Source organism: Ips typographus, linkage group LG15 (genome assembly GCF_016097725.1).
Source record: "Ips typographus isolate SLU linkage group LG15, UJ_Ityp_2.0, whole genome shotgun sequence".
In the NCBI taxonomy this organism is placed as follows: domain Eukaryota; kingdom Metazoa; phylum Arthropoda; class Insecta; order Coleoptera; family Curculionidae; genus Ips; species Ips typographus.
This window is the reverse complement of record NC_138436.1, coordinates 406,272-432,059: the sequence shown is the minus strand read 5'-3', so window position 1 is coordinate 432,059 and position 25,788 is coordinate 406,272. Positions and strand designations below refer to the sequence as shown.

Here is a 25,788-nt window from a genome sequence, read left to right as displayed (position 1 = left end):
TTTTCGACTAATTCGGGGTCGGGGAATCCATTTTTTTAGTCAGTTTTACTGTAAATTGCACCCAGTTCGAGAAACTTAAATTTGACTTTTTTTTTCAAAATTTGTGGGTTTTTGGATGAGATAGACAAAAATGAACGTCACCACTAGATTCCCCGTCCTCGAATTAGTAGAAAACGAACCTAAACTCGGTTTTTTTGATAAAAATCAAAATGGCCGCTACAGGACGCCATTTGCAATTTCCGCCATTTTGAATTGAGTTAGATGGGTCAAGTTTGTACTCGTTTTCGACTAATTCGGGGTCGGGGAATCCATTTCTGAAGTCAGTTTCACTGTAAATTGCACCCAGTTCGAGAAACTTAAATTTGAATTTTTTTTGCCAAATGTGTGGGTTTGTGCGAGCACGTGACCTTAAGAGAAATAAAAAAAAAACTAAAAAAATTAATTAAAAATAAATTGGTAAAAAAGGTCACGTGACCCTCCGTAACTGTAAATATGAAAAAATCAAGTAAAATGTACAAAAAATCACGTGACCTTCAGAAACAAAACAACGAGGAAAAATCAAGCAACTTTGGCAAAAAAGTCACGTGACTCTTGGAAAAAAAGGTCACGCGACAGGATTATTTGAATTTTCTGGTTTTCAAGGTCACGTGGCCTTTTTTGTCAATTTTACTTGATTTTTGTTATTTTTTTTGAAGGTCATGTGTGACCTTTCTTTGCAAAATTATTTCGGTTTTCCGTTTTTTTGTTTTTCAAGGTCACGTGACCTTTTTTTTGTCAAGGACCGCGGATACTATATTTTCAGTTTTTAACGTCACGTGACCTTTTTACCAAGGCTACTAGATGTTTTGTTTGTGAAGGTCACGTGACATTTTTTGACAAAATTTCCGTTTTTCAATTATTCGTTTCGGTCACGTGACCTCTTTTGCACATTTTACTTGATTTTTTCATTTTTAAGGTCACGTCACCTTTTTTGCCAAAATTACTCGATTTCTTCGATTGTTTTGTTTTTCAAGGTCACGTGACCTTTTTTGTTAATTTGATTTTTTCTTGTAAAGGTCACGTGACCTTTTTTGTCAGTATTACTTGTTTTTTTAAGTATTTTGCGTTTTCAAGGTCACGTGCCCTTTCTTGACAAAATTTTTTCAATTTTTTGTTTTCCAATGTTACGTGACCTTTTTTGCTAATTTTAATTGATTTTTTCGTTTGTTCCATTTTTTTTTTTTTCTAAGGTCACGTGACCTTTATTGTGACTTTCAGTTGATTTTTGTTTTTTTTTTTGAGGCCACGCGATCTTTTCTTGACAATTTTACTTGTTTTTTTTTTTCAGTTTTTTTTTTGTTAATTGAGGTCACGTGACTTTTTTTGCTAATTTTACTTGATTTTTTCATTTTTCTAAGTCACATGACCTGTTCTTGCTGAGGTTACTTAATTTTTTCACTTTTTCAAGGTCACGTGACCTTTTTTGTCAATTTGATTTGAGTTTTTCATTTTTTTGTTTGTAAAGGTCACGTGACATTTCTTGACAATATTATTTCAGTTTTTATTTATTTTTTTTGTTTTTTAAGGTCACGTGACCTTTTTTGTCAATTTTATCTGATTGTTCACTTTTTTGGTTTGTGAAGGTCACGTGACCTTTCCTGACAAAATTATTTCAGTTTTTATTTATTTTTTTTGGTTTTTTAAGGTCACGTGACCTTTTTTGTCAATTTTATCTGATTGTTCACTTTTTTGGTTTGTGAAGGTCACGTGACCTTTCCTGACAAAATTATTTCAGTTTTTATTTATTTTTTTTGTTTTTTAAGGTCACGTGACCTTTTTTGTCAATTTTATCTGATTGTTCACTTTTTTGGTTTGTGAAGGTCACGTGACCTTTCCTGACAAAATTATTTCAGTTTTTATTTATTTTTTTTTGTTTTTTAAGGTCACGTGACCTTTTTTGTCAATTTTATCTGATTGTTCACTTTTTTGGTTTGTGAAGGTCACGTGACCTTTCCTGACAAAATTATTTCAGTTTTTGATTTTGTTTTTGGCTTTTCAAGGCCACGTGACTTTTTTTTTCAGGATTACTTGTTTTTTTTAATTTTTTTGGTTTCTTAAGGTCACGTGACATTTCCTGATAAGATTATTGGAATTTTACATTTTTTTTTTGTTTTTCAAGGTCATGTGACCTTTTTTGTCAGGATTGCATGTTTTTTTTTTGTTTTTTAAAGTCTACTTGTTTTTGTTTTTAAGGTCACGTGATCTTTCTTGACAATTTTACTTGATTTTTTCTGTTTGTGAAGGTCACGTGATGTTTTTTTTTAATTTTCCATTTTTTTTTTGTTTTTTAAGGTCACGTGACCTTTTTTGTTAATTTGATTTGATTTTTATTTTTTTTTTTTGGTTTTTAAGGTCACGTGATTTTTTTATTTGTCAAGGTCACTTGACTTTTGTCGTCAAAATTATTTCAAGTTATTCAATTTTTTTTTCGAGGTCAGGTGACCTTTTTTGCCCATTTTATCTGATTTTGAAGGTTACTTGATGTTTTCTTTTTTTTTTTTGTTTTTCCCAGGTCACGTGACTTTATTTGCCAAATTTATTGAGTTTTCTTACCTTTTTTTTATTTTTTTCAATGTCACGTGACCTTTTCCGCTAATGTTACCTGATTTTTTCAATTTTTTTTTAGTTTTTCGTTGTTTTACGGTCACGTGACATCTTTTTGCTAATTTTACTTGATTTCTTAACTTTTTTTGGGTTTTTTTTTAAGTCACGTGACCTTTTTTCCAAGGATTACTCGATTTTTTATTTTTCCTACTTTGCAACGTCACGTGACCTTTTCTTGCTAATATTACTCGATTTTTTCATCATTTTTGTTTTTCTAAGGTCACATGACTCTTTTTGCAAATTTTGTTTTTCAAGGTCACGTGACGTTTTTTTTTTTTTTTTTTTGTAAAGGTCACGTGATCTTTTTTTGCTAGCATTTCTTGATTTTTTTGGTGTTTTTTTTTTTTGTTTTCCAACAACACCCAATACTCGTCCAGTTCCCTAGCCAGTTCATTGGCCAGCCCTTTTAGGGGGCCCCAAGGGGAAAAGCCTTTGGTAAGGTGAGGCAGGCAGTCAAAAAAAGGGGGCGCAGCCCTAATTTGTTTAAAAATGTGTGGGAATTAGGGTGGTTGTGCTGTCCCTTCAAACCCAGTAAATCACTGTTTTGAGCCCCTTTTTGGGGGAAAAAAAAGTTGGGTCTGTGCCCCCTTACTTGGAAAAGATTAAGAAGCAGTTGGAAAAAAGGGGCGCAGCCCTAACCTCTATAAAAGTGTGTTAAAGTTAGAATTGTTTTGCTTGCTTTCCTAACCTAACCAAACCATAAAAAAGCCTGTTTTGGGCCTCTTTTTTAATGGTGAGGGGGTTTGGGGCTGCGCCCCCTTCTTTGTAAAACATTTAGCAAAAAGGGGCAGAGCCCTAGTTTGTTTAAAATGGTGCTGGAGTTAGTGTTGTTGTGCTGTTCCTCAAAGTACTCGGAAAGTGTGTTTTGAGCCCCTTTCTAGGAAGAAAAATGGTTGGGGCTGTGCCCCCTTTGTGGAAAAGCCTTTGGCAAGGTGAGGCAGGCAGTCAAAAAAAGGGGGCGCAGCCCTAACCTCATTAAAAGTGAGTGAGAGTTTGTGTGGTTGTCCCATTTGTCAAATTTCTTGAAAAGTGTGTTTTGACATCCGAACCCTAAAAAAACTTATTTGAGGCCCCTTCCAGAAGGGGAAAAAGGATTGGGGCTGCCCCCCTTTCTTGCAAAAGCCTTTGCAAGGTGTCAAAAAAAAGGGGCCCAGCCCTAACCGCATTTAAAGGTGAGTGGATGTGCTGTGCCTTAAAAAGACAGTTTTGAGCCCCCTTTTTAATGGTGAGGAGTTTTGGGGCTGCGCCCCCTTCTTTGTAAAGCCCTTAGCAACGAGGGGGCGCAGCCCTAATCTGTTTAAGTGTGCGGGAATTAGTGTTGTTGTGCTGTTCCTTAAACTACTCGAAAAATGTGTTTTGGGCCCCTTTTTAGAGAGAAAAATGGTTGGGACTGTGCCCCCATACTAGGAAAAACTCTTGGAAAGGATTAAAAAACAGTTGAAAAGAAGGGGCGCAGCCCTAAAAGTGTCTGGAAGTGAATGTTGTTTTGCTTGTTTCTAAAAATTCTGAAAAAGTGTATTTTGAGCCCCTTTTTTGGAGGAGAAGAATTTTGGGCTGCGCCCCCTCTTGGAGAGGTGTAAAAAAAAAGGGGGCACAGCCCTAACCTCTCTAAAAGTGTGTGAAAGTTGGTATTGTTTTGCTTGTCTGTTGATAGGCCTAAAAAATGGTTTTGAGCCCCCCTTTTAGGGGCCTCAAAGGGTTGACAGTGCTTTTTTACCTGGAACAGCTGCTGGCAAAGGGGGCGCAGCCCCAATTTGTTTAAAACTGTGTGGGAGTTAGTGTTGTTGTTGCCTGTTCCTTACCTGCCTCAGAAAGTATACTTTGGGCCCCACTTTGAGGGTGTTGGCAGGGCCTCGGCGTTTCGTAAAAGCCCTAGGAAACGATTACCATTTATTTCCTTGAAATTTTGGGTTGTTTTGGCCCCAAAATGGGGCTAAGTTAACCTCAATTCGAGCCAGACTGTCAAAAAGAGGGCTGGGTGACATAACCACAAATCTGTCAACTGTCAAACTTGGTAGCGCTGTCTTTGTTTCGCTCTTCTAGTGGGTTGGAGAGAGACGGAGCGAATCTGACAGAGTGACACTTTCACCAACCCAGCTGTCAGTTTGAATTTTTTTTTTAGTTTTTATTTGTGGTTTTTGGGCTCGCCAGAGGCTTCTGGCAACTTAAAATAGCCTTCAGAGGCTTGTGGCAGTGTGGGGCGCAGCCCTAACCTCTTTAAAAGTGTCTTGGTTTTGCTTGCTTTCCTAACCATAAAAAAAGCCTGTTTTGGGCCCCTTTTTTAATGGTGAGGAGGTTTGGGGCTGCGCCCCCTTCTTTGTAAAGCCCCTAACAACGAGGGGCGCAGCCCTAATTTGTTTAAAAGTGTGTTGGAGTTAGTGTTGTTGTTGCCTGTTCCTCAAACTACTCGGAAAGTCTGTTTTGACCCCCCTTTTTATGGGAAAAAATGGTTGGGGCTGTGCCCCCTTTGTAGTAAAGCCTTTGGCAAGGTGAGGCAGGTAGTCAAAAGAAGGGGGCGCAGCCCTAATCTCACTAAAAGGTGAGTGGGAGTTTGTGTTGTTGTGCTGTGCCTTCAAACCTTTTAAAAAACAGTTTTGGGCCCCTTTTTAGGGAGGAGGAGGGTTAGGGCTATGCCCCCTTCTTTGTAAAGCCCTTAGCAAACTGGGGCGCAGCCCTAATTTGTTTAAAAACGTGTGGGAATTAGGGTTGTAGTGCTGTCCTTTCAAACCTAGTAAAAGACTGTTTTGAGCCCCTTTTTAAGGGGAAAAAAAGTTGGAGCTGTGCCCCCTTTGGAAGGGATTAAGAAGCAGTTGAAAAAAAGGGGCGCAGCCCTGACCTCTATAAAAGTGTGTTAAAGTTAGAATTGTTTTGCTTGACTTCTGAACCCTAAAAAAAGCCTATTTTGAGCCCCCTTTTTAATGGTTTGGAGGTTTGGGGCTGCGCCCCCTTCTTCGTAAAGTTCTTAGCAACGAGGGGCGCAGTCCTAATTTGTTCAAAAGTGTAAAAAGTGTGTGGAAAGTGTGTTTTGGGCCCCTTTTTAGGGAGAAAAATGGTTGGGGCTGTGCCCCCTTTGTGGAAAAGCCTTTGCCAAGGTGAGGCAAGCAGTCTAAAAAAGGGGGCGCAGCCCTAACCTCATTAAAAGTGACTGGGAGTTTGTGGTGTTCCTTAAATTCATTGGAAAGTTCGTTTTGAGCCCCTTTTTAGAGAGAAAAATGGTTAGGGCTTGGCCCCCTTTTGGTAAAAAGATCAAAAAAGGGGGGCGCAGTCCTAATTTTAGTAAAAGTGTGTGTAAAAAATTGAATTGTTTTGTTTTAACCGAACCCTAAAAAAAACCTTGTTTGAGCCCCCTTCTAGAAGGGGGAAAAAAATTGGGGCTGCGCCCCCTTCTTGCAAAAACTTTTGGCAGGCGGTCAAGAAAAGGGGGCGCAGCCCTAACCTCATTTAAAGTGAGTGGGAGTTGGGTTGTTGTGCTGTGCCTTCAAACTCTTAAAAAGACAGTTTTGAGCCCCTTTTTAGGGTGGAAGAGGATTAGGGCTGTGCCCCCTTCCTTGTAAAGCCCTTAGCAAACTGGGGCGCAGCCCTAAATTGTTTAAAAATGTGTGGGAATTAGAGTTGTAGTGCTGTCCCTTCAAACCTAGTAAAATACTGTTTTGAGCCCCTTTTTAAGGGGAAAAATAGTTGGGGCTGTGCCCCCTTACTAGAGAAAACTCTTGGAAAGGATTAAAAAGCAGTTGAAAAAAAGGGCCGCAGCCCTAACCTATTTAAAAGTGTGTTAAAGTTAGAATTGTTTTGCTTCACTTCCGAACCCTGTTTTGAGCCCCATTTAAGAGGGGAAGAAGGTTGTGAGAGCACCCCCTCGCTTACAGAAGCCATGGCAAGTAGTCCTAAAAAAAGGGCGCAGCCCTAACTTGTAAAAGTGTGTGGAAGTTAATGTTGTTTCTCAAAATCCTCTAAAAGTGTATTTTGAGCCCCTTTTTTTGGAGGTGAAGAATTTTGGTGTCAAAAAACGGGGACACAGCCCTAACCTCTCTAAAAGTGTGTGAAAGTTGGTATTGTTTTGCTTGTCTGTTGATGGGCCTGAAAAATGGGCCCTTTTACGGGCCCAAAGGGGTTGAACAGTGCTTTTTTACCTGAAACAGCTGCTGACAAAACGGTTGGGGCTGGGCCCCCTTAGCGGAACAGAATAAAAAAGGGGGGCGCAGTCCTAATTTCAGTAAAAGTGTGTGTGAAAGATTGTGTTTTGTTTGACTTCCGAATCCTGAAAAAACCTTATTTGAGCCTCCTTCTAGAAGGGGGAAAAGGATTGGGGGCTGCGCCCCTTCTTATAAAAGCTTTTGGCAGGCAGTCAAGAAGAGGGGGCGCAGCCCTAGCCTCATTTAAAGTGAGTGGGAGTTCAAACTCTTAAAAAGACAGTTTTGGGCCCCTTTTTAGGGAGGAGGAGGGTTGTGGGAAATTAGGGTTGAAATTAACAAAAATTGTACGAAACTTACCTTAATTCAAATCACTCTCTAAGATGTGCTCGTACTGAGCTTGGAGCAGTTCCAATTCCTTTCGTTTATTAGCCTCAAACTCCTCCAACGCCACCACTTTGACTCGCTTCAACACTCTGGCAACACTGTTCTCCTCCTCCTCAACAACCAACACAATTTCACTCAAAACCCTCAACAACACCCAATACTCGTCCAGTTCCCCAGCCAGTTCGTTGGCCAGGACACGCCACTCGGTCACTTGATCGCTGTTCTCCTCCCGAAGGGCCCCAATTTGTTTGGTTAAGCACTCTCGATACTTTCCAGATGCGGTTAGGATGAGTTGGTGTAATTCGTTGATTACCTGGAGTACGGCTTGTTCGTCTTGGTTAATTGCCTGGTGGAGATCTTCTTCAAAGCTGGTTTTGCCCAGGGACAGTAGTATTGTACAGTGAAAGGCCCATTTTGCCTTTTGAGCGACCAAAAAGTGTTTTGGGCTTCGTTTGAACACTTTCCGAGCGGTTGATACTAAACAGGTCACTCGTTTGATGCGATTCATGTACTTTTAATGGGAAAAACAACAAAATCCACTAAAAAAACAAACAAAAACAAATATGTCACTAATTTTGGAGGTTAACCTGACATTTCTTCATTTTCTTCCGCATCTGTCAGTTGTCGTTTCGCTAGTCGGACAGTGTTGCCAAACGGTCGCGCGGTTGCCGGATTATGTTTTCCGAGTGGAATTCCGTACAATTGTTTTTTACCCTTCCTGTTGCCAGTGGTTTTACTTGACTTTTTGCAGTTTTTTTTTGGTTAATGAAGGTCACGTGACCATTTTATTTCATTTTTCCTGTTTTTTTTTTTTAAAGGTCACGTGACCTTATTTTACTAAGGTTACTTGATTTTTCCCTTTCTCAGGTCACGTGACTTTTTTGTCAATGATATTGGATTTTTCATTATTTTGTTTACTAAAGTCACGTGACTTTTTGCGGAGTTTTGCGAGTTTTACTTGATTTTTAAATTTTCTGACGTCACGTGACCTTTTTATGCCAAAATTATTTCTTTCTTTTTTAAGTCACGTGACCATTTTTGCCAATTTTATATAGTTTTTTTTCAGTTTTTTTGTTTTTCAAGGTCACGTGACCTTTTTTTTTGCCAATTTTACTTGTTTAATGAAGATCACGTGACCTTTTATTTTACCAAAGTTACTTGTTTTTTCATTTTTTTTGGTTTTTTTTTTAGGTCACGTGACTTCAATTGTCAAAATTATTTAATTTTTAGCTTTTTCTTATTTTTTTTTTAAGTCACGTGACCTTTTTTGCCAAAATTATTCATTTTTTTAATTTTTCTTTTTTTTAAGATCACGTGCCCTTATTTTACCAAGGTTGCTTGATTATTTCATTTTTTTTTTGTTTTTCCAGGTCACGTGACCTTTTCCGCTAATTTTACTTGATTTTTATCGATTTTTTCAGTTTTTGTTTTTTTTTTTTAATTTTCTGAGGTCACGTGACCTTTTTTTGCCAAAATTATTTGTTTTTTTAATTTTTTCTTTTTTTTTAAGGTCACGTGATATCTTTTGCCAATTTTATATGGTTTTTTCAGTTTTTGTTTTTTTTTAAATCACGTGACTTTTTTTGCGGAAGTTTGCGAGTTTTTTTTGTTTTTTTAAATTTTCTGAGGTCATGTGACCTTTTTTTGCCAAAATTATTTGTTTTTTTAATTATTCTTTTTTTTAAGGTCACGTGACCATTTTTGCCACTTTTACTTGTTTTTTGAAGATCACGTGACCTTTTCCGCTAATGTCACTTGATTTTTATCGATTTTTTCAGTTTTCGTTTTTTTTTTTTAATTTTCTGAGGTCACGTGAGCTTTTTTTGCCACAATTATTTGTTTTTTCAATTTTTTCTTTTTTTTTCAAGGTCACGTGACCGTTTTTGCCAAGGTTACTTAATTTTTTTAGTTTTTCATATTTTTAAAGACCACGTGACCTTTTTTATCAATTTTTGCCTAATTTTTTCTGGATTTCTATTTGTAAAGATCACGTGACCTTTCCTGCAAAGATTACTTGATTTTTTTCAGTTTATGTGTATTTCCAGGTCACGTGACCTTTTCTCAGTGAGGTTAGTCGATTTTTTGGGTCAAACAAAGTCACGTGAATTTTATTTCATTTTTCTTTTTTTTTTGTTTTCTAAGGTCATGTGACTTTTTGAGTAAAAAATAACTCGATTTTTTCATCTTTTTTGGATTTTTCAAGGTCACATGACTTTTTTAAAGGAATTTTACTTAATTTTTCATCAAAGTCACGTGATCTTTTTGCAAATTTGATTTTCTCATTTTTTTTTTGTTTTCTAAAGTCACGTGACCTTTTTGGGTGATTTTACTTGATTTTTTAACTTTTCTTATTTTTTCAAGGTCACGTGATTTTTTTAAGTTTTTTTCTGGTTTTTGTTTTCAAGGTCACGTGACCTTTTTTGCGAATTTTACTTGATTCTCTTTTTTGTTTTTGAAGGTCACGTGACCTTTTTTTGCCAAAATTACTTGACTTTTTTTGATTTTTCAGTCACATGACCTTCACTGTAATTTTATTTTTAAGGTCATGCCAGTTTTTCCTCTCAAAACAATGTTAATTGATTTTTTTTCGAATTTCCGAAGGGCACGTGACCTTTTTGCTAATTTTACTTGATTTTTTTCACCTTTTTTGTTTTTCAAGGTCACGTGACTTTACTTGCCAAGATAACTTAATTTATTTTTCTGGATTTTTAAGGTCACAAGACTTTTCTTTCTAATGTTACTTAGTTTTTCAAGATCACGTGACCTTTTCTCTTAAGATTTTTTCTTTTCAATGTTTATTTTGTATTTTTAAGACATATTCTGTATTTTATATTTTTCTTTTTTTTCTTTATTTTTTAATTTTTTCTTTATTATCATTTTTTTTTAAATTTTTTTTTTTACACTAACACCGGAACAGTTTTAAACAAATTGGGGCTGCGCGCCCCCTTTTGCCAGCAGCTGTTCCAGGTAAAAAAGCACTGTTCAACCCCTTGAGGCCCCTAAAAGGGGGGCTCAAAACCATTTTTTAGGCCCATCAACAGACAAGCAAAACAATACCAACTTTCACACACTTTTATAGAGGTTAGGGCTGTGCCCCCTTTTTTTTACACCTTTCCAAAAGGGGGCGCAGCCCAAAATCCTTCTCCTCCAAAAAAGGGGCTCAAAATACACTTTTTCAGAATTTTTAGAAACAAGCAAAACAACATTCACTTCCAGACACTTTTAGGGCTGCGCCCCTTCTTTTCAACTGTTTTTTAATCCTTTCCAAAACTTTTTCCTAGTATGGGGGCACAGTCCCAACTATTTTTCTCTCTAAAAAGGGGCCCAAAACACATTTTTCGAGTAGTTTAAGGAACAGCACAACAACACTAATTCCCGCACACTTAAACAAATTAGGGCTGCGCCCCCTCGTTGCTAAGGGCTTTACAAAGAAGGGGGCGCAGCCCCAAAACTCCTTACCATTAAAAAGGGGGCTCAAAACTGTCTTTTTAAGGCACAGCACATCCACTCACCTTTAAATGAGGTTAGGGCGGGGCCCCTTTTTTTTGACACCTTGCAAAGGCTTTTGCAAGAAAGGGGCGCAGCCCCAATTCTTTTCCACCTTCTAGAAGGGGGCTCAAATAAGTTTTTTTTAAGGTTTGGATGTCAAAACATACTTTTCAAGGAATTTGACAAATGGGACAACCACACAAACTCCCACTCACTTTTAATGAGGTTAGGGCTGCGCCCCCTTTTTTTGACTGTCTGCCTCACCTTGCCAAAGGCTTTTCCACAAAGGGGGCACAGCCCCAACCATTTTTCTCCCTAAAAAGGGGCTCAAAACACACTTTCCGAGTAGTTTAAGGAACAGCCCAACAACACTAACTCCAGCACCATTTTAAACAAACTAGGGCTCTGCCCCTTTTTGCTAAAGGTTTTACAAAGAAGGGGGCGCAGCCCCAAACCCCTTCACCATTAAAAAAGGGGCCCAAAACAGGCTTTTTCATGGTTTGGTTAGGTTAGGAAAGCAAGTAAAACAATTCTAACTTTAACACACTTTTATAGAGGTTAGGGCTGTGCCCCCTTTTTTTGACACCTTTCCAAGACGGGGCGCAGCCCAAAATCCTTCTCCTCCAAAAAAGGGGCTCAAAATACACTTTTCGAGAATTTTTAGAAACAAGCAAAACAACATTCACTTCCAGACACTTTTAGAGAGGTTAGGGCGGCGCCCTTTTTTTAGACTGCCTGCCTCACCTTGCCAAAGGCTTTTCCACAAAGGGGGCACAGCCCCAACCATTTTTCCCCCTAAAAAGGGCTCCAAAACACACTTTCCGAGGAGCTTGAGAAACAGCACAACAACACTAACTCGCACAAACTTAAACCAATTAGGGCTGCGCCCCTCGTTGTTAAGGGCTTTACAAAGAAAGGGGCGCAGCCCCAATCCTCTTCACCATTAAAAAAGGGGCCCAAAACAGGCTTTTTTAGGGTTCGGAAGTCAAGCAAAACCAAGACACTTTTAAAGAGGTTAGGGCTGCGCCCCACACTGCCACAAGCCTCTGGAGGCTATTTTAAGTTGCCAGAAGCCTCTAGGGAGTCCAAAAACCACAAAAAAAACTAAAAAAAAATTCAAACTGACAGCTGGGTTGGTAAAAGTGTCACTCTGTCAGATTCGCTCCGTCTCTCTCCAACCCACTAGAAGAGCGAAACAAAGACAGCGCTACCGGGTTTGACAGTTGACATTTTGGATTCTCCCACCGGAATTGAGGTTAAGTTAAGTTAGCCCCATTTTGGGTCCAAAACAACCCAAAATTTCAAGAAAATAAATCGTAATCCTTTTCTAGGACTTTTCCAAAGGTAAAAAAGCACTGTCAACACCTTGGGGTCCCTAAAAGGGGGGCTCAAAACCATTTTTTAGGCCATCAACAGACAAGCAAAACAATACCAAGTTTCACACACTTTTATAGAGGTTAGGGCTGTGCCCCCTTTTTTTGACACCTTTCCAAGAGGGGGCGCAGCCCAAAATCCTTCTCCTCCAAAAAAGGGGCTCAAAATACACTTTTCGAGAATTTTTAGAAACAAGCAAAACAACATTCACTTCCAGACACTTTTAGAGAAGTTAGGGCTGCGCCCCCTTCTTTTGACTGCCTGCCTCACCTTGCCAAAGGCTTTTCCACAAAGGGGGCACAGCCCCAACCATTTTTCCCCCTAAAAAGGGCTCCAAAACACACTTTCCGAGGAGCTTGAGAAACAGCACAACAACACTAACTCACACACACTTAAACCAATTAGGGCTGCGCCCCTCGTTGTTAAGGGCTTTACTCAGAAGGAGGCGCAGCCCCAAACCTCTTCACCATTAAAAAAGGGGCCCAAAACAGGCTTTTTTATGGTTAGGAAAGCAAGCAAAACCAAGACACTTTTAAAGGGGTTAGGGCTGCGCCCCACACTGCCAGAAGCCTCTGGAGGCTATTTTAAGTTGCCAAAGGCCTCTAAAAGCAGTTTAAAAGGGTCAAAAGCTTCTAAACAACTACTCACACCCTAAGAAATCACTAGAAACTGCCAGAAGCCTCTACAAGACAACTTGAAAGTGTCAGAAGTCTCTAGAACTTGCCAGAGGCCTCTAAAAGCAATTTGCAAATGCCAGAGGCCTCTGACAGCTGTTCAAGCTTTCGAACATGATTATTTATGTGCCAGAAGCCTCTAGACCTTTCACATACCTTGAAATAATCATTGAAAGCCTCTTCAAGGCAATTTGAAAGTGGCCAGTGGCCTCTAAAGCTTGCCAGACGTCTCTACAGCCATGTTGGATGTGCCAGAAGCCTCTGGTGAGGCCAGAAATCACTTAACCTTCACTATTTCCCGGGTAATAAACGGGAAAACACTAAAAACCACCCAGGAACCATCAAAAACACTAAAAAACACAAAATGACATAAAAAACTGAAAACTGACAGCAGGAAAGTGAAACTGTCACTCGCAGAATCTCTCCGTCTCTCTCTAACCCACTAAAGCCGAAACAAAGACAGCGCTGCAAGGTTTGACAGTCAACAGATTTGTGGTTACGTCACCCCTTTTCCTATTTTCTGGCTCGAATTGAGGTTAAGTTAAGTTAGCCCCCTTTTTGGGACCAAAACAACCCAAAATTTCATGAAAATAAATAGTAACCTTTTCCTAGGGCTTTTCCAAAACGGGGAGTCCTGCCAACACTCTCTCCCACCCTCAAAATGGGGCCCAAAATACACTTTCTGAGGTAAGTAAGGAACAAGCACAACAACACTAACTCCCGCACACTTTTAAACAAATTAGGGCTGCGCCCCCTTTTTGCTAAAGGTTTTACAAAGAAGGGGGCGCAGCCCCAAACCCCTTCACCATTAAAAAAGGGGCCCAAAACAGGCTTTTTCATGGTTTGGTTAGGTTAGGAAAGCAAGTAAAACAATTCTAACTTTAACACACTTTTATAGAGGTTAGGGCTGCGCCCCTTTTTTCCAACTGCTTCTTAATCTTTTCCAAGTAAGGGGGCACAGACCCAACTTTTTTTCCCCCCAAAAAGGGGCTTAAAACAGTGATTTACTGGGTTTGAAGGGACAGCACAACCACCCTAATTCCCACACATTTTTAAACAAATTGGGGCGGCGCCCCAGTTTGCTAAGGGTTTTATAAAGAAGGGGGCACAGCCCTAATTCTCCTCCACCCTAAAAAGGGGCTCAAAACTGTCTTTTTAATGGTTTAAAGGCACAACACAACAATACAAACTTCCACTTACCTTTTAATTTGGTTAGGGCTGCGCCCCTTTTTTTTAGACTGCCTGCCTCACCTTGCCAAAGGCTTTTCCATAAAGGGGGCACAGCCCCAACCATTTTTCTCCCTAAAAAGGGGATCAAAACACACTTTCGGAGTAGTTTAAGGAACAGCACAACAACACTAACTCCCGCACACTTTTAAACAAATTAGGGCTGCGCCTCTCGTTGCTAAGGGCTTTACGACGAAGGGGGCACAGCCCCGAACCTCCTAACCATTAAAAAGGGGGCCCAAAACAGGCTTTTTTTAGGGTTCAGAAGTGAAGCAAAATAATTCTAACTTTAACACACTTTTAAAGAAGTTAGGGCCGCGCCCCCTTTTTTTAGACTGCCTGTCTCACCTTGCCAAAGGCTTTTCCACAAAGGGGGCACAGCCCCAACCATTTTTCCCCCTAAAAAGGGCTCCAAAACACACTTTCCGAGGAGCTTGAGAAACAGCACAACAACACTAACTCCCACACACTTAAACAAATTAGGGCTGCGCCCCGTGTTACTAAGGGCTTTACAAAGAAGAGGGCGCAGCCCCAAACCTCCTAAGCATTAAAAAAGGGGCCCAAAACAGGCTTTTTTAGGGTTCGGAAGTCAAGCAAAACCAAGACACTTTTAAAGAGGTTAGGGCTGCGCCCCACACTGCCACAAGCCTCTGGAGGCTATTTTAAGTTGCCAGAAGCCTCTAGGGAGTCCAAAAACCACAAAAAAAACTAAAAAAAAATTCAAACTGACAGCTGGGTTGGTGAAAGTGTCACTCTGTCAGATTCGCTCCGTCTCTCTCCAACCCACTAGAAGAGCGAAACAAAGACAGCGCTACCGGGTTTAACAGTTGACATTTTGGATTCTCCCACCGGAATTGAGGTTAAGTTAAGTTAGCCCCATTTTGGGTCCAAAACAACCCAAAATTTCAAGAAAATAAATCGTAATCCTTTTCTAGGACTTTTCCAAAGGTAAAAAAGCACTGTCAACACCTTGGGGTCCCTAAAAGGGGGGCTCAAAACCATTTTTTAGGCCATCAACAGACAAGCAAAACAATACCAAGTTTCACACACTTTTAGAGAGGTTAGGGCTGTGCCCCCCTTTTTAGATACCTTTTCAAGAGGGGGCGCAGCCCAAAATTCTTCTCCTCCAAAAAAGGGGCTCAAAATACACTTTTTCAGAATTTTTAGAAACAAGCAAAACAACATTCACTTCCAGACACTTTTAAAGAGGTTAGGGCTGCGCCCCTTCTTTTCAACTGTTTTTTAATCCTTTCCAAGAGTTTTTCCTAGTATGGGGGCACAGTCCCAACCATTTTTCTCTCTAAAAAGGGGCTCAAAACACATTTTTCGAGTAGTTTAAGGAACAGCACAACAACAGTAAATCCCACACACTTAGACAAATTAGGGCTGCGCCCCCTCGTTGCTAAGTGCTTTACAAAGAAGGGGGCGCAGCCCTAAAACTCCTTACCATTAAAAAGGGGGCTCAAAACTGTCTTTTTAAGGCACAGCACATCCACTCACCTTTAAATGAGGTTAGGGCGGGGCCCCTTTTTTTTGACACCTTGCAAAGGCTTTTGCAAGAAAGGGGCGCAGCCCCAATTCTTTTCCACCTTCTAGAAGGGGGCTCAAATAAGTTTTTTTTAAGGTTCGGATGTCAAAACATACTTTTCAAGGAATTTGACAAATGGGACAACCACACAAACTCCCACTCACTTTTAATGAGATTAGGGCTGCCCCCCCTTTTTTTGACTGTCTGCCTCACCTTGCCAAAGGCTTTTCCACAAAGGGGGCACAGCCCCAACCATTTTTCTCCCTAAAAAGGGGCTCAAAACACACTTTCCGAGTAGTTTGAGGAACAGCACAACAACACTAACTCCAGCACACTTTTAAACAAACTAGGGCTCTGCCCCTTTTTGCTAAAGGTTTTACAAAGAAGGGGGCGCAGCCCCAAACCCCTTCACCATTAAAAAAGGGGCGTAAAACAGGCTTTTTCATGGTTTGGTTAGGTTAGGAAAGCAAGTAAAACAATTCTAACTTTAACACACTTTTATAAAGGTTAGGGCTGCGCCCCTTTTTTCCAACTGCTTCTTAATCTTTTCCAAGTAAAGGGGCACAGACCCAACTTTTTTTTCCCCTCAAAAAGGGGCTCAAAACAGTTTTTTACTAGGTTTGAAAGGACAGCACTACAACCCTAATTCCCACACATTTTTAAACAAATTGGGGCTGCGCCCCAGTTTGCTAAGGGTTTTATAAAGAAGGGGGCACAACCCTAATTCTCCTCCACCCTAAAAAGGGGCTCAAAACTGTCTTTTTAAGGGTTTTAAGACACAGCACAACAACACAAACTTCCACTCACCTTTTAATTTGGTTAGGGCTGCGCCCCCATTTTTATACTGCCTGTCTCACCTTGTCAAAGGCTTTTCCACAAAGGGGGCACAGCCCCAAACATTTTTCTCAGCAGCCCAAAATCCTTCTCCTCCAAAAAAGGGGCTCAAAATACACTTTTCGAGAATTTTTAGAAACAAGCAAAACAACATTCACTTCCAGACACTTTTAGAGAGGTTAGGGCTGCGCCCCCTTCTTTTGACTGCCTGCCTCACCTTGCCAAAGGCTTTTCCACAAAGGGGGCACAGCCCCAACCATTTTTCTCCCTAAAAAGGGGCTCAAAACACACTTTCCGAGTAGTTTAAGGAATAGCACAACAACACTATCTCCCGCACACCTTAAACAAATTAGGGCTGCGCCCCTTGTTACTAAGGGCTTTACGAAGAAGGGGGCGCAGCCCCAAACCTCTTCACCATTAAAAAAGGGGCCCAAAACAGGCTTTTTTTAGGGTTAGGTTAGGTAAGCAAGCAAAACAATTCAATCTTTCACACACACTTTTACTAAAATTAGGACTGCGCCCCCCATTTTTTGATCTGTTCCACAAAGGGGGCTCAGCCCCAACCATTTTTCTCTCTAAAAAGGGACTCAAAACACACTTTCCGTGTAGTTTGAGGAACAGGACAACCACACAAACTCTCACTCACTTTTAATGAGGTTAGGGTTGCGCCCCCTTCGTTTGACTGCCTGCCTCACCTTGCCAAAGGCTTTTCCACAAAGGGGGCACAGCCCCAACCATTTTTCCCCCTAAAAAGGGCTCCAAAACACACTTTCCGAGGAGCTTGAGAAACAGCACAACAACACTAACTCGCACACACTTAAACCAATTAGGGCTGCGCCCCTCGTTGTTAAGGGCTTTACAAAGAAAGGGGCGCAGCCCCAATCCTCTTCACCATTAAAAAAGGGGCCCAAAACAGGCTTTTTTAGGGTTCGGAAGTCAAGCAAAACCAAGACACTTTTAAAGAGGTTAGGGCTGCGCCCCACACTGCCAGAAGCCTCTACAACCCCGTTGAATATGCCAGAAGCCTCTAACAAGGCCAAAAACCACAAAAAAAACTAAAAAAAAATTCAAACTGACAGCTGGGTTGGTAAAAGTGTCACTCTGTCAGATTCGCTCCGTCTCTCTCCAACCCACTAGAAGAGCGCAACAAAGACAGCGCTACCAAGTTTGACAGTTGACATTTTGGATTCTTGGAACCGAATTGAGGTTAAGGTTAAGTTAGCCCCATTTTCCGGACCAAAACAAACGTACGTAAAACGAAATAGAGCATGTCTTTGGGGGGTACTTACCGGAAATTGTTGAAAAACCACTTTCTGGCGGTGCAAGCGGTCCAAACTGGGGCGATGATGGGCGCGGGCGATTCGATCGCCCAATTGGCGCTGGAAAAGACCGATTGGAGACGGTACGACCTGAAACGTACCGCTTTGTTTGCCGGACTCGGTTTGTGTTTTGTGGTGAGTACTCGCGTTTTTGTTTTCCTTAAAACACTGAAAATTTGAGTTACTTTTGGTGCGGCGTTGCCAACTTTACGTTCCCGTCACTAGTTTACCCCCAAAAAGTGTCTTTTTCCGCGTATTCGGGTTGTTTTTACGTGCAAGGGGCAACACTGGAAAACTTTGAAAAAATCAAGCAAAATTTAAGGTTATAAGTGCTGCTGGAAGAAACATGCGCGTTGACTTGACAGGAGCAAGCGACGTTGCCAAGTGTCGGCAGCCGACCAAACGTAAACAAGAACAACAAACCGTGCGGCGTTGCCACGTTTACTCGAAGCTCCTTTTAATTTTTTTTTTTTTAAATATTTTTTTGACAGTTTCACCTTGAAATTTGACAGTTTTGTTTACGTACATTCTGCATTTTGACAATAATTTTTAATTCCTTTTTGACAGTTCCCGAAGGTCGCTTGACATTTTTTGACTATTTTTGAAACGTGACACGGTTCTTTCGATATTTTTCCCAAATTACGCATCGTTTTGAGCTTTGACCCTAAATTACTCGCTCACTTGACAAGTTACGTCAAAATGTCATAGAAAACAAAAGATAGAGCAGATTTCGAGCTTTCTAAAAATATCCCCCCACGAGTTGATTGGTCATACGGTTTGGCCGCTAGAGGGCGTCAAAGTTGCTTCACCATAAAATCGCACATTTTTAGACACCCGCTGCTTTCACCCTAATTTACTCCCTTACTTGACAAGATACGTCAAAATGTCATAGAAAACAAAAGATATAGCAGATTTCGAGCTTTCCAAAAATATCCCCCCACGCGTTGATTGATTGCACCGTTTGGCCGCTAGAGGGCGTCAAAGTTTCTTCACCATAAAATCGCATTTATTTTGACACGCGTTGCTTTTGCTCCTGTATTGCTCCCTTATTTGACAAGTTACGTCAAAATGTCATAGAAAACTAAAGACAGTTTTTATTGTCACGTGACATTTTTTCACTATTTTGACAGTTTATGAAGGACACGTGGCACTTTTTTGTATTTTCGACATTGTTAATAAATTACGCGACATTTTTCGTGGTTTTGACAGTGTTTCAATGTCACGTGATGTTTTTCCACAATTTTGACAGTTTCTGAAGGTCAAATGACACTTTTCCACCAGTTTGACGGTCACATGACACTTTTCGACTATTTTGGCAGTTTCTGAAGGTCACGTGACACTTTTTCGTCATTTTGACAGGTTTTCAATGTCACGTGATATTTTTCCACTATTTTGCCAGTTCCTGAAGATCACGTGACACGTTTCTGTAATTTTTATAGTTTTGAAGGTCACGTGACATTTCTCCGTCATCTTTGACAGTTTTTGAAGGCCACGTGACACTTTTCTAATTATTTTTGACAGTTTTTACAACCTACGCGACATTTTTCGTGGTTTTGACAGTTTTTCAAGGTCACGTGACATTTTTCCGCTATTGTGACAGTTCCTGAAGGTTACGTTACACTTTTCCATTATTTTTGACAGGTTTTACAAATTACGCGATGTTTTTTGTGGTTTTGACAATTTTTCAATGCCACGTGACATTTTTCCAATATTTTGACAGTTTATGAAGGTCACGTGACACTTTTCCTCCATTTTGACAATTTTTACAAATTACGCGACATTTTTCGTAGTTTTGGCAGTTTTTTAATGTCACGTGACATTTTTCCGCTATTTTGACAGTTTCTGAAGGTCACTTGACATTTTTTTTGTTTTTTAGGTCACGTGACACTTTTTCACTTTTTTGACAATTTTTGAAGGTCACGTGACACTTTTTTGTCATTTTTAGTGTTTTTTAAGTTCACGTGACACTTTTCCACTCTTTTGACAGTTTCTAAAGGTCACGTGACACTTTTTCGTCATTTTGACAGGTTTTGAAGGTCACTTGAGATTTTTGTTTTTTAAAGGTCACGTGACACTTTTTCACTCTTTTGACAGTTTTCTAAAGGTCACGTGACACTTTTTCGTCATTTTTGTGTTTTTTTTTTAAATGTCACATGACACTTTCCGTCATTTTGACAGTTTTCTAAGGTCACGCGACAATTTTCTTATATTTTTGACAGTTTTTACAAATTACGCGACATTTTTTATTATTTTGACAGTTTTTCAATGTCACGTGACGACATCTTTCCACTATTTTGACAGTTCCTGAAGGTCATGTGACACATTTCTACCATTTGGTTTCTAGTTTTAAATATTTTTTGTTTTTGCTTTTTTTCTTGTTTTCTAAATTTATTTTATATTAATTTTTAATATTTTTAGTTTTTGTTTGTTTTTTTCATTTTTTCTTGATTTCTAAGGTAATATAATATTTTTTTAAATTTTTTTTTTAAATTAATTTATTGTTTGTTTTTAAATTTTTTAATTTTTGTTTGTTTCAGTTTTTTCTCATTTTTTAAGTATTTAATATTTAGTTTTGATTTTTTTTTCAGTTTTTGTTTGTTTATTTTATTTTTTTTTTGTTCTTTTCTTTGCATCGTTTATTTTTGTTTTTCTAAGTTTATTTGATACTAAATTTTATTTTTTTTTAATTTTTGTTTTTGTTTTATTTTTTTCTTTGTATTGTTTATTTTTGATTTTCTAAGTTTATTTAATACAATTTTTTTTTTTAGTTTTATTTTGTTTTAGTTAAGTTCATTTAATATTATTTTTTATTTTCTTCAGTTTTGTTTGTTTTTTTTTTCTTTGCTTTGTTTTCTAATTTTTTCTGGTTTTGAAATTTTGTTTTTGTTTTTTTCTTTGTTTTGTTTTTCTTGTTTTCTAAGTTTATTTATTTTTTATTTTTTTAAGGTCACGTGACGTTTCTCCGCCATTTTGACAATTTTTGAAGGTCACGTGACACGTTTCTGTAACTTTTAAAGCTTTGAAGATCACGTGACATTTCTCTGCCATTTTGACAGTTTTTAAAAGTCACAAGACACTTTTCCACCATTTTGACAGTCCTTGAGGTCACGTGACACTTTCTGAAGGTCACATGACATTTCACCATTAATTTGAAAAGGTCACGGTCATTAAATTTTGTTTATTAAATTGTTACTATTGTTTTTCTGGTTTTAATTTTTTTTTTAATAAATTAATTTATTATTTGTTTTCAAATTTTTTAATTTTTGTTTTTGTTTTATTTTTTTCTTTGCATTGTTTATTTTTGATTTTCTAAGTTTATTTATTACAATTTTTTTTTTAGTTTTAGTTTGTTTTAGTCAAGTTTATTTAATATTATTTTTTATTTACTTTAGTTTTTGTTTGTTTTTTTTTTTTTGTTTTTTTCTTTGTCTTGTTTTTCTTGTTTTCTAAGTTTATTTATTTTTAGTGTTTTTAAAGGTCACGTGACACTTCTTCACTCTTTTGACAATTTCTAAATGTCACATGACACTTTCCGCCATTTTGACAGCTTCTGAAGATCACGTGACACTTTTTTGGAATTTTTATAGTTTTAAAGGTCACGTGACACTTTTTCGTCATTTTGACAGGTTTTGAAGGTCACTTGACATTTTTTTGTTATTTTTATGGTTTTGCAGGTCACGTGACACTTTCACAGTTTCTGAAGGTCATGTGACACATTTTTACCATTTGATTTTCTAGTTTTTAATTTTTTTATTTTTTTTATTTTTTTCTTTGTATTGTTTTTGTTGTTTTCTAAATTAATTTTATATTATTTTTTTTTTAAATTTTGTTTATTTAATTGTTACTATTTTTTTTGTGGTTTTCAAATTTTTTTTTTTAAATTAATTTATTATTTGTTTTTAAATTTTTTAATTTTTGTTTGTTTTAGTTTGTTTCTTATTCGTTTCAGTTTTTTCTGATTTTCTAAGTATTTAATGTTTAATTTTATTTTTTTTTTAGTTTTTGTTTGTTTTTTTAATTTATTTTTTTTTTTGCATAGTTTGTTTTTGATTTTCTAAATTTATTTAATACAATTTTTTTTTCAGTTTGAGTTTGTTTTAGTTAAGTTTATTTACTATTTTTTTTTATTTTCTTTAGTTTTTGTTTGTTTTTTTTTTTTCGTTTTTTTTCTTTGCTTAGTTTACTAAGTTTTTCTGGTTTTGCATTTTTTTTTTGTTTTCTAAGTTTATTTAAAACTAATTTTTATTTTTTTTTGTTTTTTCAGTTTATTTAATATTTTTTTCAAATTGTTTTCGTTTTTTTTTTCTTGCGTTTTTTTTTGTTTATTAATTGTCATTATTGTTTTTATGATTTTCGAAATTTCTTGTTTTTTTCTCTTTACATTGGTTTTTCTTGTTTTCTAAGTTTATTATATATATATATTTTTTTTTTCTTTAAATTGTTTATATTTGCTTTTTCAAGTTTATTTAATACTAATTTTTATTTTTTTTTTGTTTTTATTTGTTTTATTTTATTTTTGTGTTTTTATGTTTTTTTTTTGGTTTTCTAAGTTTATTAAAATTAATTTTTATTTTTTTTTAGTTTTTGTTTTATTTTTTCTTTTTTTCTTTGCATTGTTTATTTTTGATTTTCTAAGTTTATTTAATACAGTTTTAGTTTGTAAGTTTTATTTAAAATTAATTTTTATTTTTTTTTTAGTTTTTGTTTTTTTTTTGTTTTCTTAGTTTATTTAATATTTTTTTCAATCGTTTTAGTTTTTTTTTATTTAATTGTTATTATTGTTTTTCTGATTTTCTAAGTTTATTATATATTTTTTTTTTATTATTTTTTTTTTTTTCTTTAAATTGTTTATATTTGCTTTTTCAAGTTTATTTAATACTCATTTTTATTTTTTTTTTAGGTTTTATTTGTTTTATTTTATTTTTGTGTTTTTATGTTTTTTTTTTGGTTTTCTAAGTTTATTAATATTAATTTTAATTCCTTCTTTTTTTTTTTTTTTTTTTTTCTTTGCATTGTTTATTTTTGATTTTCTAAGTTTATTTAATACAGTTTTAGTTTGTAAGTTTTATTTAAAATTAATTTTTATTTTTTTTTTAGTTTTTGTTTTTTTTTTGTTTTCTTAGTTTATTTAATATTTTTTTCAATCGTTTTAGTTTTTTTTTATTTAATTGTTATTATTGTTTTTCTGATTTTCTAAGTTTATTATATATTTTTTTTTTATTATTTTTTTTTTTTCTTTAAATTGTTTATATTTGCTTTTTCAAGTTTATTTAATACTCATTTTTATTTTTTTTTTAGGTTTTATTTGTTTTATTTTATTTTTGTGTTTTTATGTTTTTTTTTTGGTTTTCTAAGTTTATTAATATTAATTTTAATTCCTTCTTTTTTGTTTTTTTTTTTCTTTTTTCTTTGCATTGTTTATTTTTGATTTTCTAAGTTTATTTAATACAGTTTTAGTTTGTAAGTTTTATTTAAAATTAATTTTTATTTTTTTTTTAGTTTTTGTTTTTTTTTTGTTTTCTTAGTTTATTTAATATTTTTTTCAATCGTTTTAGTTTTTTTTTATTTAATTGTTATTATTGTTTTTCTGATTTTCTAAGTTTATTATATATTTTTTTTTTATTATTTTTTTTTTTCTTTAAATTGTTTATATTTGCTTTTTCAAGTTTATTTAATACTAATTTTTATTTTTTTTTTAGTTTTTATTTGTTTTATTTTATTTTTGTGTTTTTATGTATTTTTTTTGGTTTTCTAAGTTTATTAATATTAATTTTAATTTTATACAATTTTAGTTTTAGTTTTAGTTTTTTTTTATTTAATTGTTATTATTGTTTTTCTGATTTTCTATGTTTATTATATATTTTTTTTTTTAATTTTTTTTGTTTTTTTCTTTATATTTTTTTATATTGTTTGCTTTTCTAAGTTTATTTAATACTAATTTTAATTTTTTTTTAGTTTTTGTTTTGTTTTTTTCTTTGTCTTGTTTTTCTTGTTTTCTAAGTTTATTTACTATTAATTTTAATTTTTTTGTTTTTGTCTTTGTTTTGTTTATATTTGCTTTCCTAAGTTTATTTAATACTAATTTTAATTTTTTTTAGTTTTTTTTTTGTTTAATTTTTTTCTTTGCATTGTTTTTTCTTGTTTTCTCAGTTTATTTAATATTTTTTTTTAATTGTTTTAGTTTTTTTTTCTTGCTTTTCTTTTTGTTTATTTAATTGTTATTTTTGTTTTTCTGGTTTTAATTTTTTTTTGTTTTTGCATTTGTTTTTCTTGTTTTCTAAGTTTATTATATTTTTTTTTTTTTTTTTTTTTGTTTTTTTCTTTATATTTTTTTATATTGTTTGCTTTTCTAAGTTTATTTAATACTAATTTTAATTTTTTTTTAGTTTTTGTTTGTTTTTTTAATTTATTTTTTTTTTTGCATAGTTTTTTTTTTGATTTTCTAAATTTATTTAATACAATTTTTTTTTCAGTTTGAGTTTGTTTTAGTTAAGTTTATTTACTATTTTTTTTATTTTCTTTAGTTTTTGTTTTTTTTTTTTTTTTTTTTTTCGTTTTTTTCTTTGCTTAGTTTACTAAGTTTTTCTGGTTTTGCATTTTTTTTTTGTTTATTAATTGTCATTATTGTTTTTATGATTTTCGAAATTTCTTGTTTTTTTTTTCTCTTTACATTGGTTTTTCTTGTTTTCTAAGTTTATTATATATATATTTTTTTTTATTATTATTTTTTTTTCTTTAAATTGTTTATATTTGCTTTTTCAAGTTTATTTAATACTAATTTTTTTTTTTTTTTTTAGTTTTTATTTGTTTTATTTTATTTTTGTGTTTTTATGTATTTTTTTTTGGTTTTCTAAGTTTATTAATATTAATTTTAATTTCTTTTTTGTTTTTTTTCTTTTTCTTTTCATTGTTTATTTTTGATTTTCTAAGTTTATTTAATACAATTTTTTTTTAGTTTTAGTTTGTAAGTTTTATTTAAAATTAATTTTTTTTTTTTTTTTTAGTTTTTTTTTGTTTTTTTTTGTTTTCTCAGTTTATTTAATATTTTTTTCAATCGTTTTAGTTTTTTTTTTATTTAATTGTTATTATTGTTTTTCTGATTTTCTAAGTTTATTATATATATTTTTTTTTTTTAATTTTTTTTGTTTTTTTCTTTATATTTTTTTATATTGTTTGCTTTTCTAATTTTAATTTTTTTTAGTTTTTGTTTTTTTCTTTGAATTGTTTTTCTTGTTTTCTAAGTTTATTTACTATTAATTTTAATTTTTTTGTTTTTGTCTTTGTTTTGTTTATATTTGCTTTTCTAAGTTTATTTAATACTAATTTTAATTTTTTTTAGTTTTTTTTTGTTTAATTTTTTTCTTTGCATTGTTTTTTCTTGTTTTCTCAGTTTATTTAATTTTTTTTTTTAATTGTTTTAGTTTTTTTTCTTGCTTTTCTTTTTGTTTATTTAATTGTTATTTTTGTTTTTCTGGTTTTAATTTTTTTTTGTTTTTGCATTTGTTTTTCTTGTTTTCTAAGTTTATTATTTTTTTTTTTTAATTTTTTTTTTTTTTTTTCTTTATATTTTTTTATATTGTTTGCTTTTCTAAGTTTATTTAATACTAATTTTAATTTTTTTTTAGTTTTTGTTTTTTTTTTCTTTGTCTTTTTCTTGTTTTCTAAGTTTATTTACTATTAATTTTTATTTGTTTTAATTTTTTTTGTTTTTGTCTTTGTTTTGTTTTATTTTTGGATTTTTAAGTTAATTTAATATTAATTTTTTATTTTTTTTTTAATTGTATTTTCTGTTTTTCAAATTAATTTTTGTTTTCAGGGTCCCACATTGACCGTGTGGTATCGGGTGCTGGGCCGACGTTTCGGTCACGCGTCATCGTCACCATCAACCACCGCGAAAAAAGTGTTGTGCGATCAATTGGTGTTTGCGCCGACGTTTCTGGGCGCATTCGTCGCCATTTTGAATTTGTCGAAAGGCCGCCAATGGGCGGAAGTGAGACAGGAGATCAGGGCCAACTACGTCGATCTGGTCATGGCCAACTGGAAATTGTGGCCGGCCGTGCAAATTGTCAATTTCTACTTTCTACCGTTACATTATCAAGTCGTCTTTGTACAGGGCGTGGCTATTCTATGGAACACGTATTTGTCATGGAAAACCAATAAATAAATGACAACTGTCATTACTT

The 25,788-nt window shown here is 34.9% G+C and overlaps 2 protein-coding genes and 3 long non-coding RNA genes across 10 annotated transcripts in view; 3 read left to right on the top strand and 2 right to left on the bottom strand.

Annotated features, from left to right (window-relative positions):
* LOC145738169 (uncharacterized) overlaps nucleotides 1–12,400 on the top strand; it is a 25,457-nt gene extending 13,057 nt beyond the window's left edge. The window contains exon 3 of the long non-coding RNA XR_014180618.1: nucleotides 11,625–12,400. This is a non-coding gene — a long non-coding RNA (uncharacterized LOC145738169). The remainder of the gene's footprint in view (nucleotides 1–11,624) is intronic.
* LOC145738166 (uncharacterized protein C9orf85 homolog) overlaps nucleotides 1–17,695 on the bottom strand; it is a 22,472-nt gene extending 4,777 nt beyond the window's left edge. For 2 of the 6 annotated variants that reach the window (XR_014180612.1, XR_014180614.1), the window contains exons 1-3: nucleotides 17,576–17,695; nucleotides 7,134–7,699; nucleotides 4,446–4,515 (exon numbers count right to left, since the gene is read on the bottom strand). Coding sequence is in view for 3 of the 6 variants with exons in the window: in XM_081993038.1 (XP_081849164.1) it covers nucleotides 7,135–7,668 (534 nt within the window). In the remaining 3 variants the exon portion in view is untranslated. Of the gene's footprint in view, nucleotides 1–4,445; nucleotides 4,516–4,586; nucleotides 4,741–7,133; nucleotides 7,700–17,575 lie in introns of those variants that run through there. The other 4 variants (XR_014180613.1, XM_081993038.1, XM_081993039.1 and 1 more) reach the window with 4 other exon arrangements.
* Nucleotides 353–1,102, bottom strand: LOC145738171 (uncharacterized). Its single transcript, XR_014180621.1, has 2 exons — nucleotides 966–1,102; nucleotides 353–917 (listed from the first exon to the last, which is right to left on the bottom strand). It is a non-coding gene; the product is annotated as an uncharacterized LOC145738171 (long non-coding RNA).
* Nucleotides 983–2,600, top strand: LOC145738176 (uncharacterized). Its single transcript, XR_014180626.1, has 3 exons — nucleotides 983–1,055; nucleotides 2,159–2,282; nucleotides 2,332–2,600. It is a non-coding gene; the product is annotated as an uncharacterized LOC145738176 (long non-coding RNA).
* On the top strand, nucleotides 17,256–25,782 carry LOC145738165 (mitochondrial inner membrane protein Mpv17-like). Its single transcript, XM_081993036.1, has 2 exons — nucleotides 17,256–17,740; nucleotides 25,422–25,782. Exons 1-2 carry the CDS (start codon nucleotides 17,555–17,557, stop codon nucleotides 25,767–25,769), a joined length of 534 nt encoding a protein of 177 aa, XP_081849162.1. The 5' UTR covers nucleotides 17,256–17,554; the 3' UTR covers nucleotides 25,770–25,782.
* The last annotated feature ends 6 nt before the right edge of the window (nucleotides 25,783–25,788 follow it).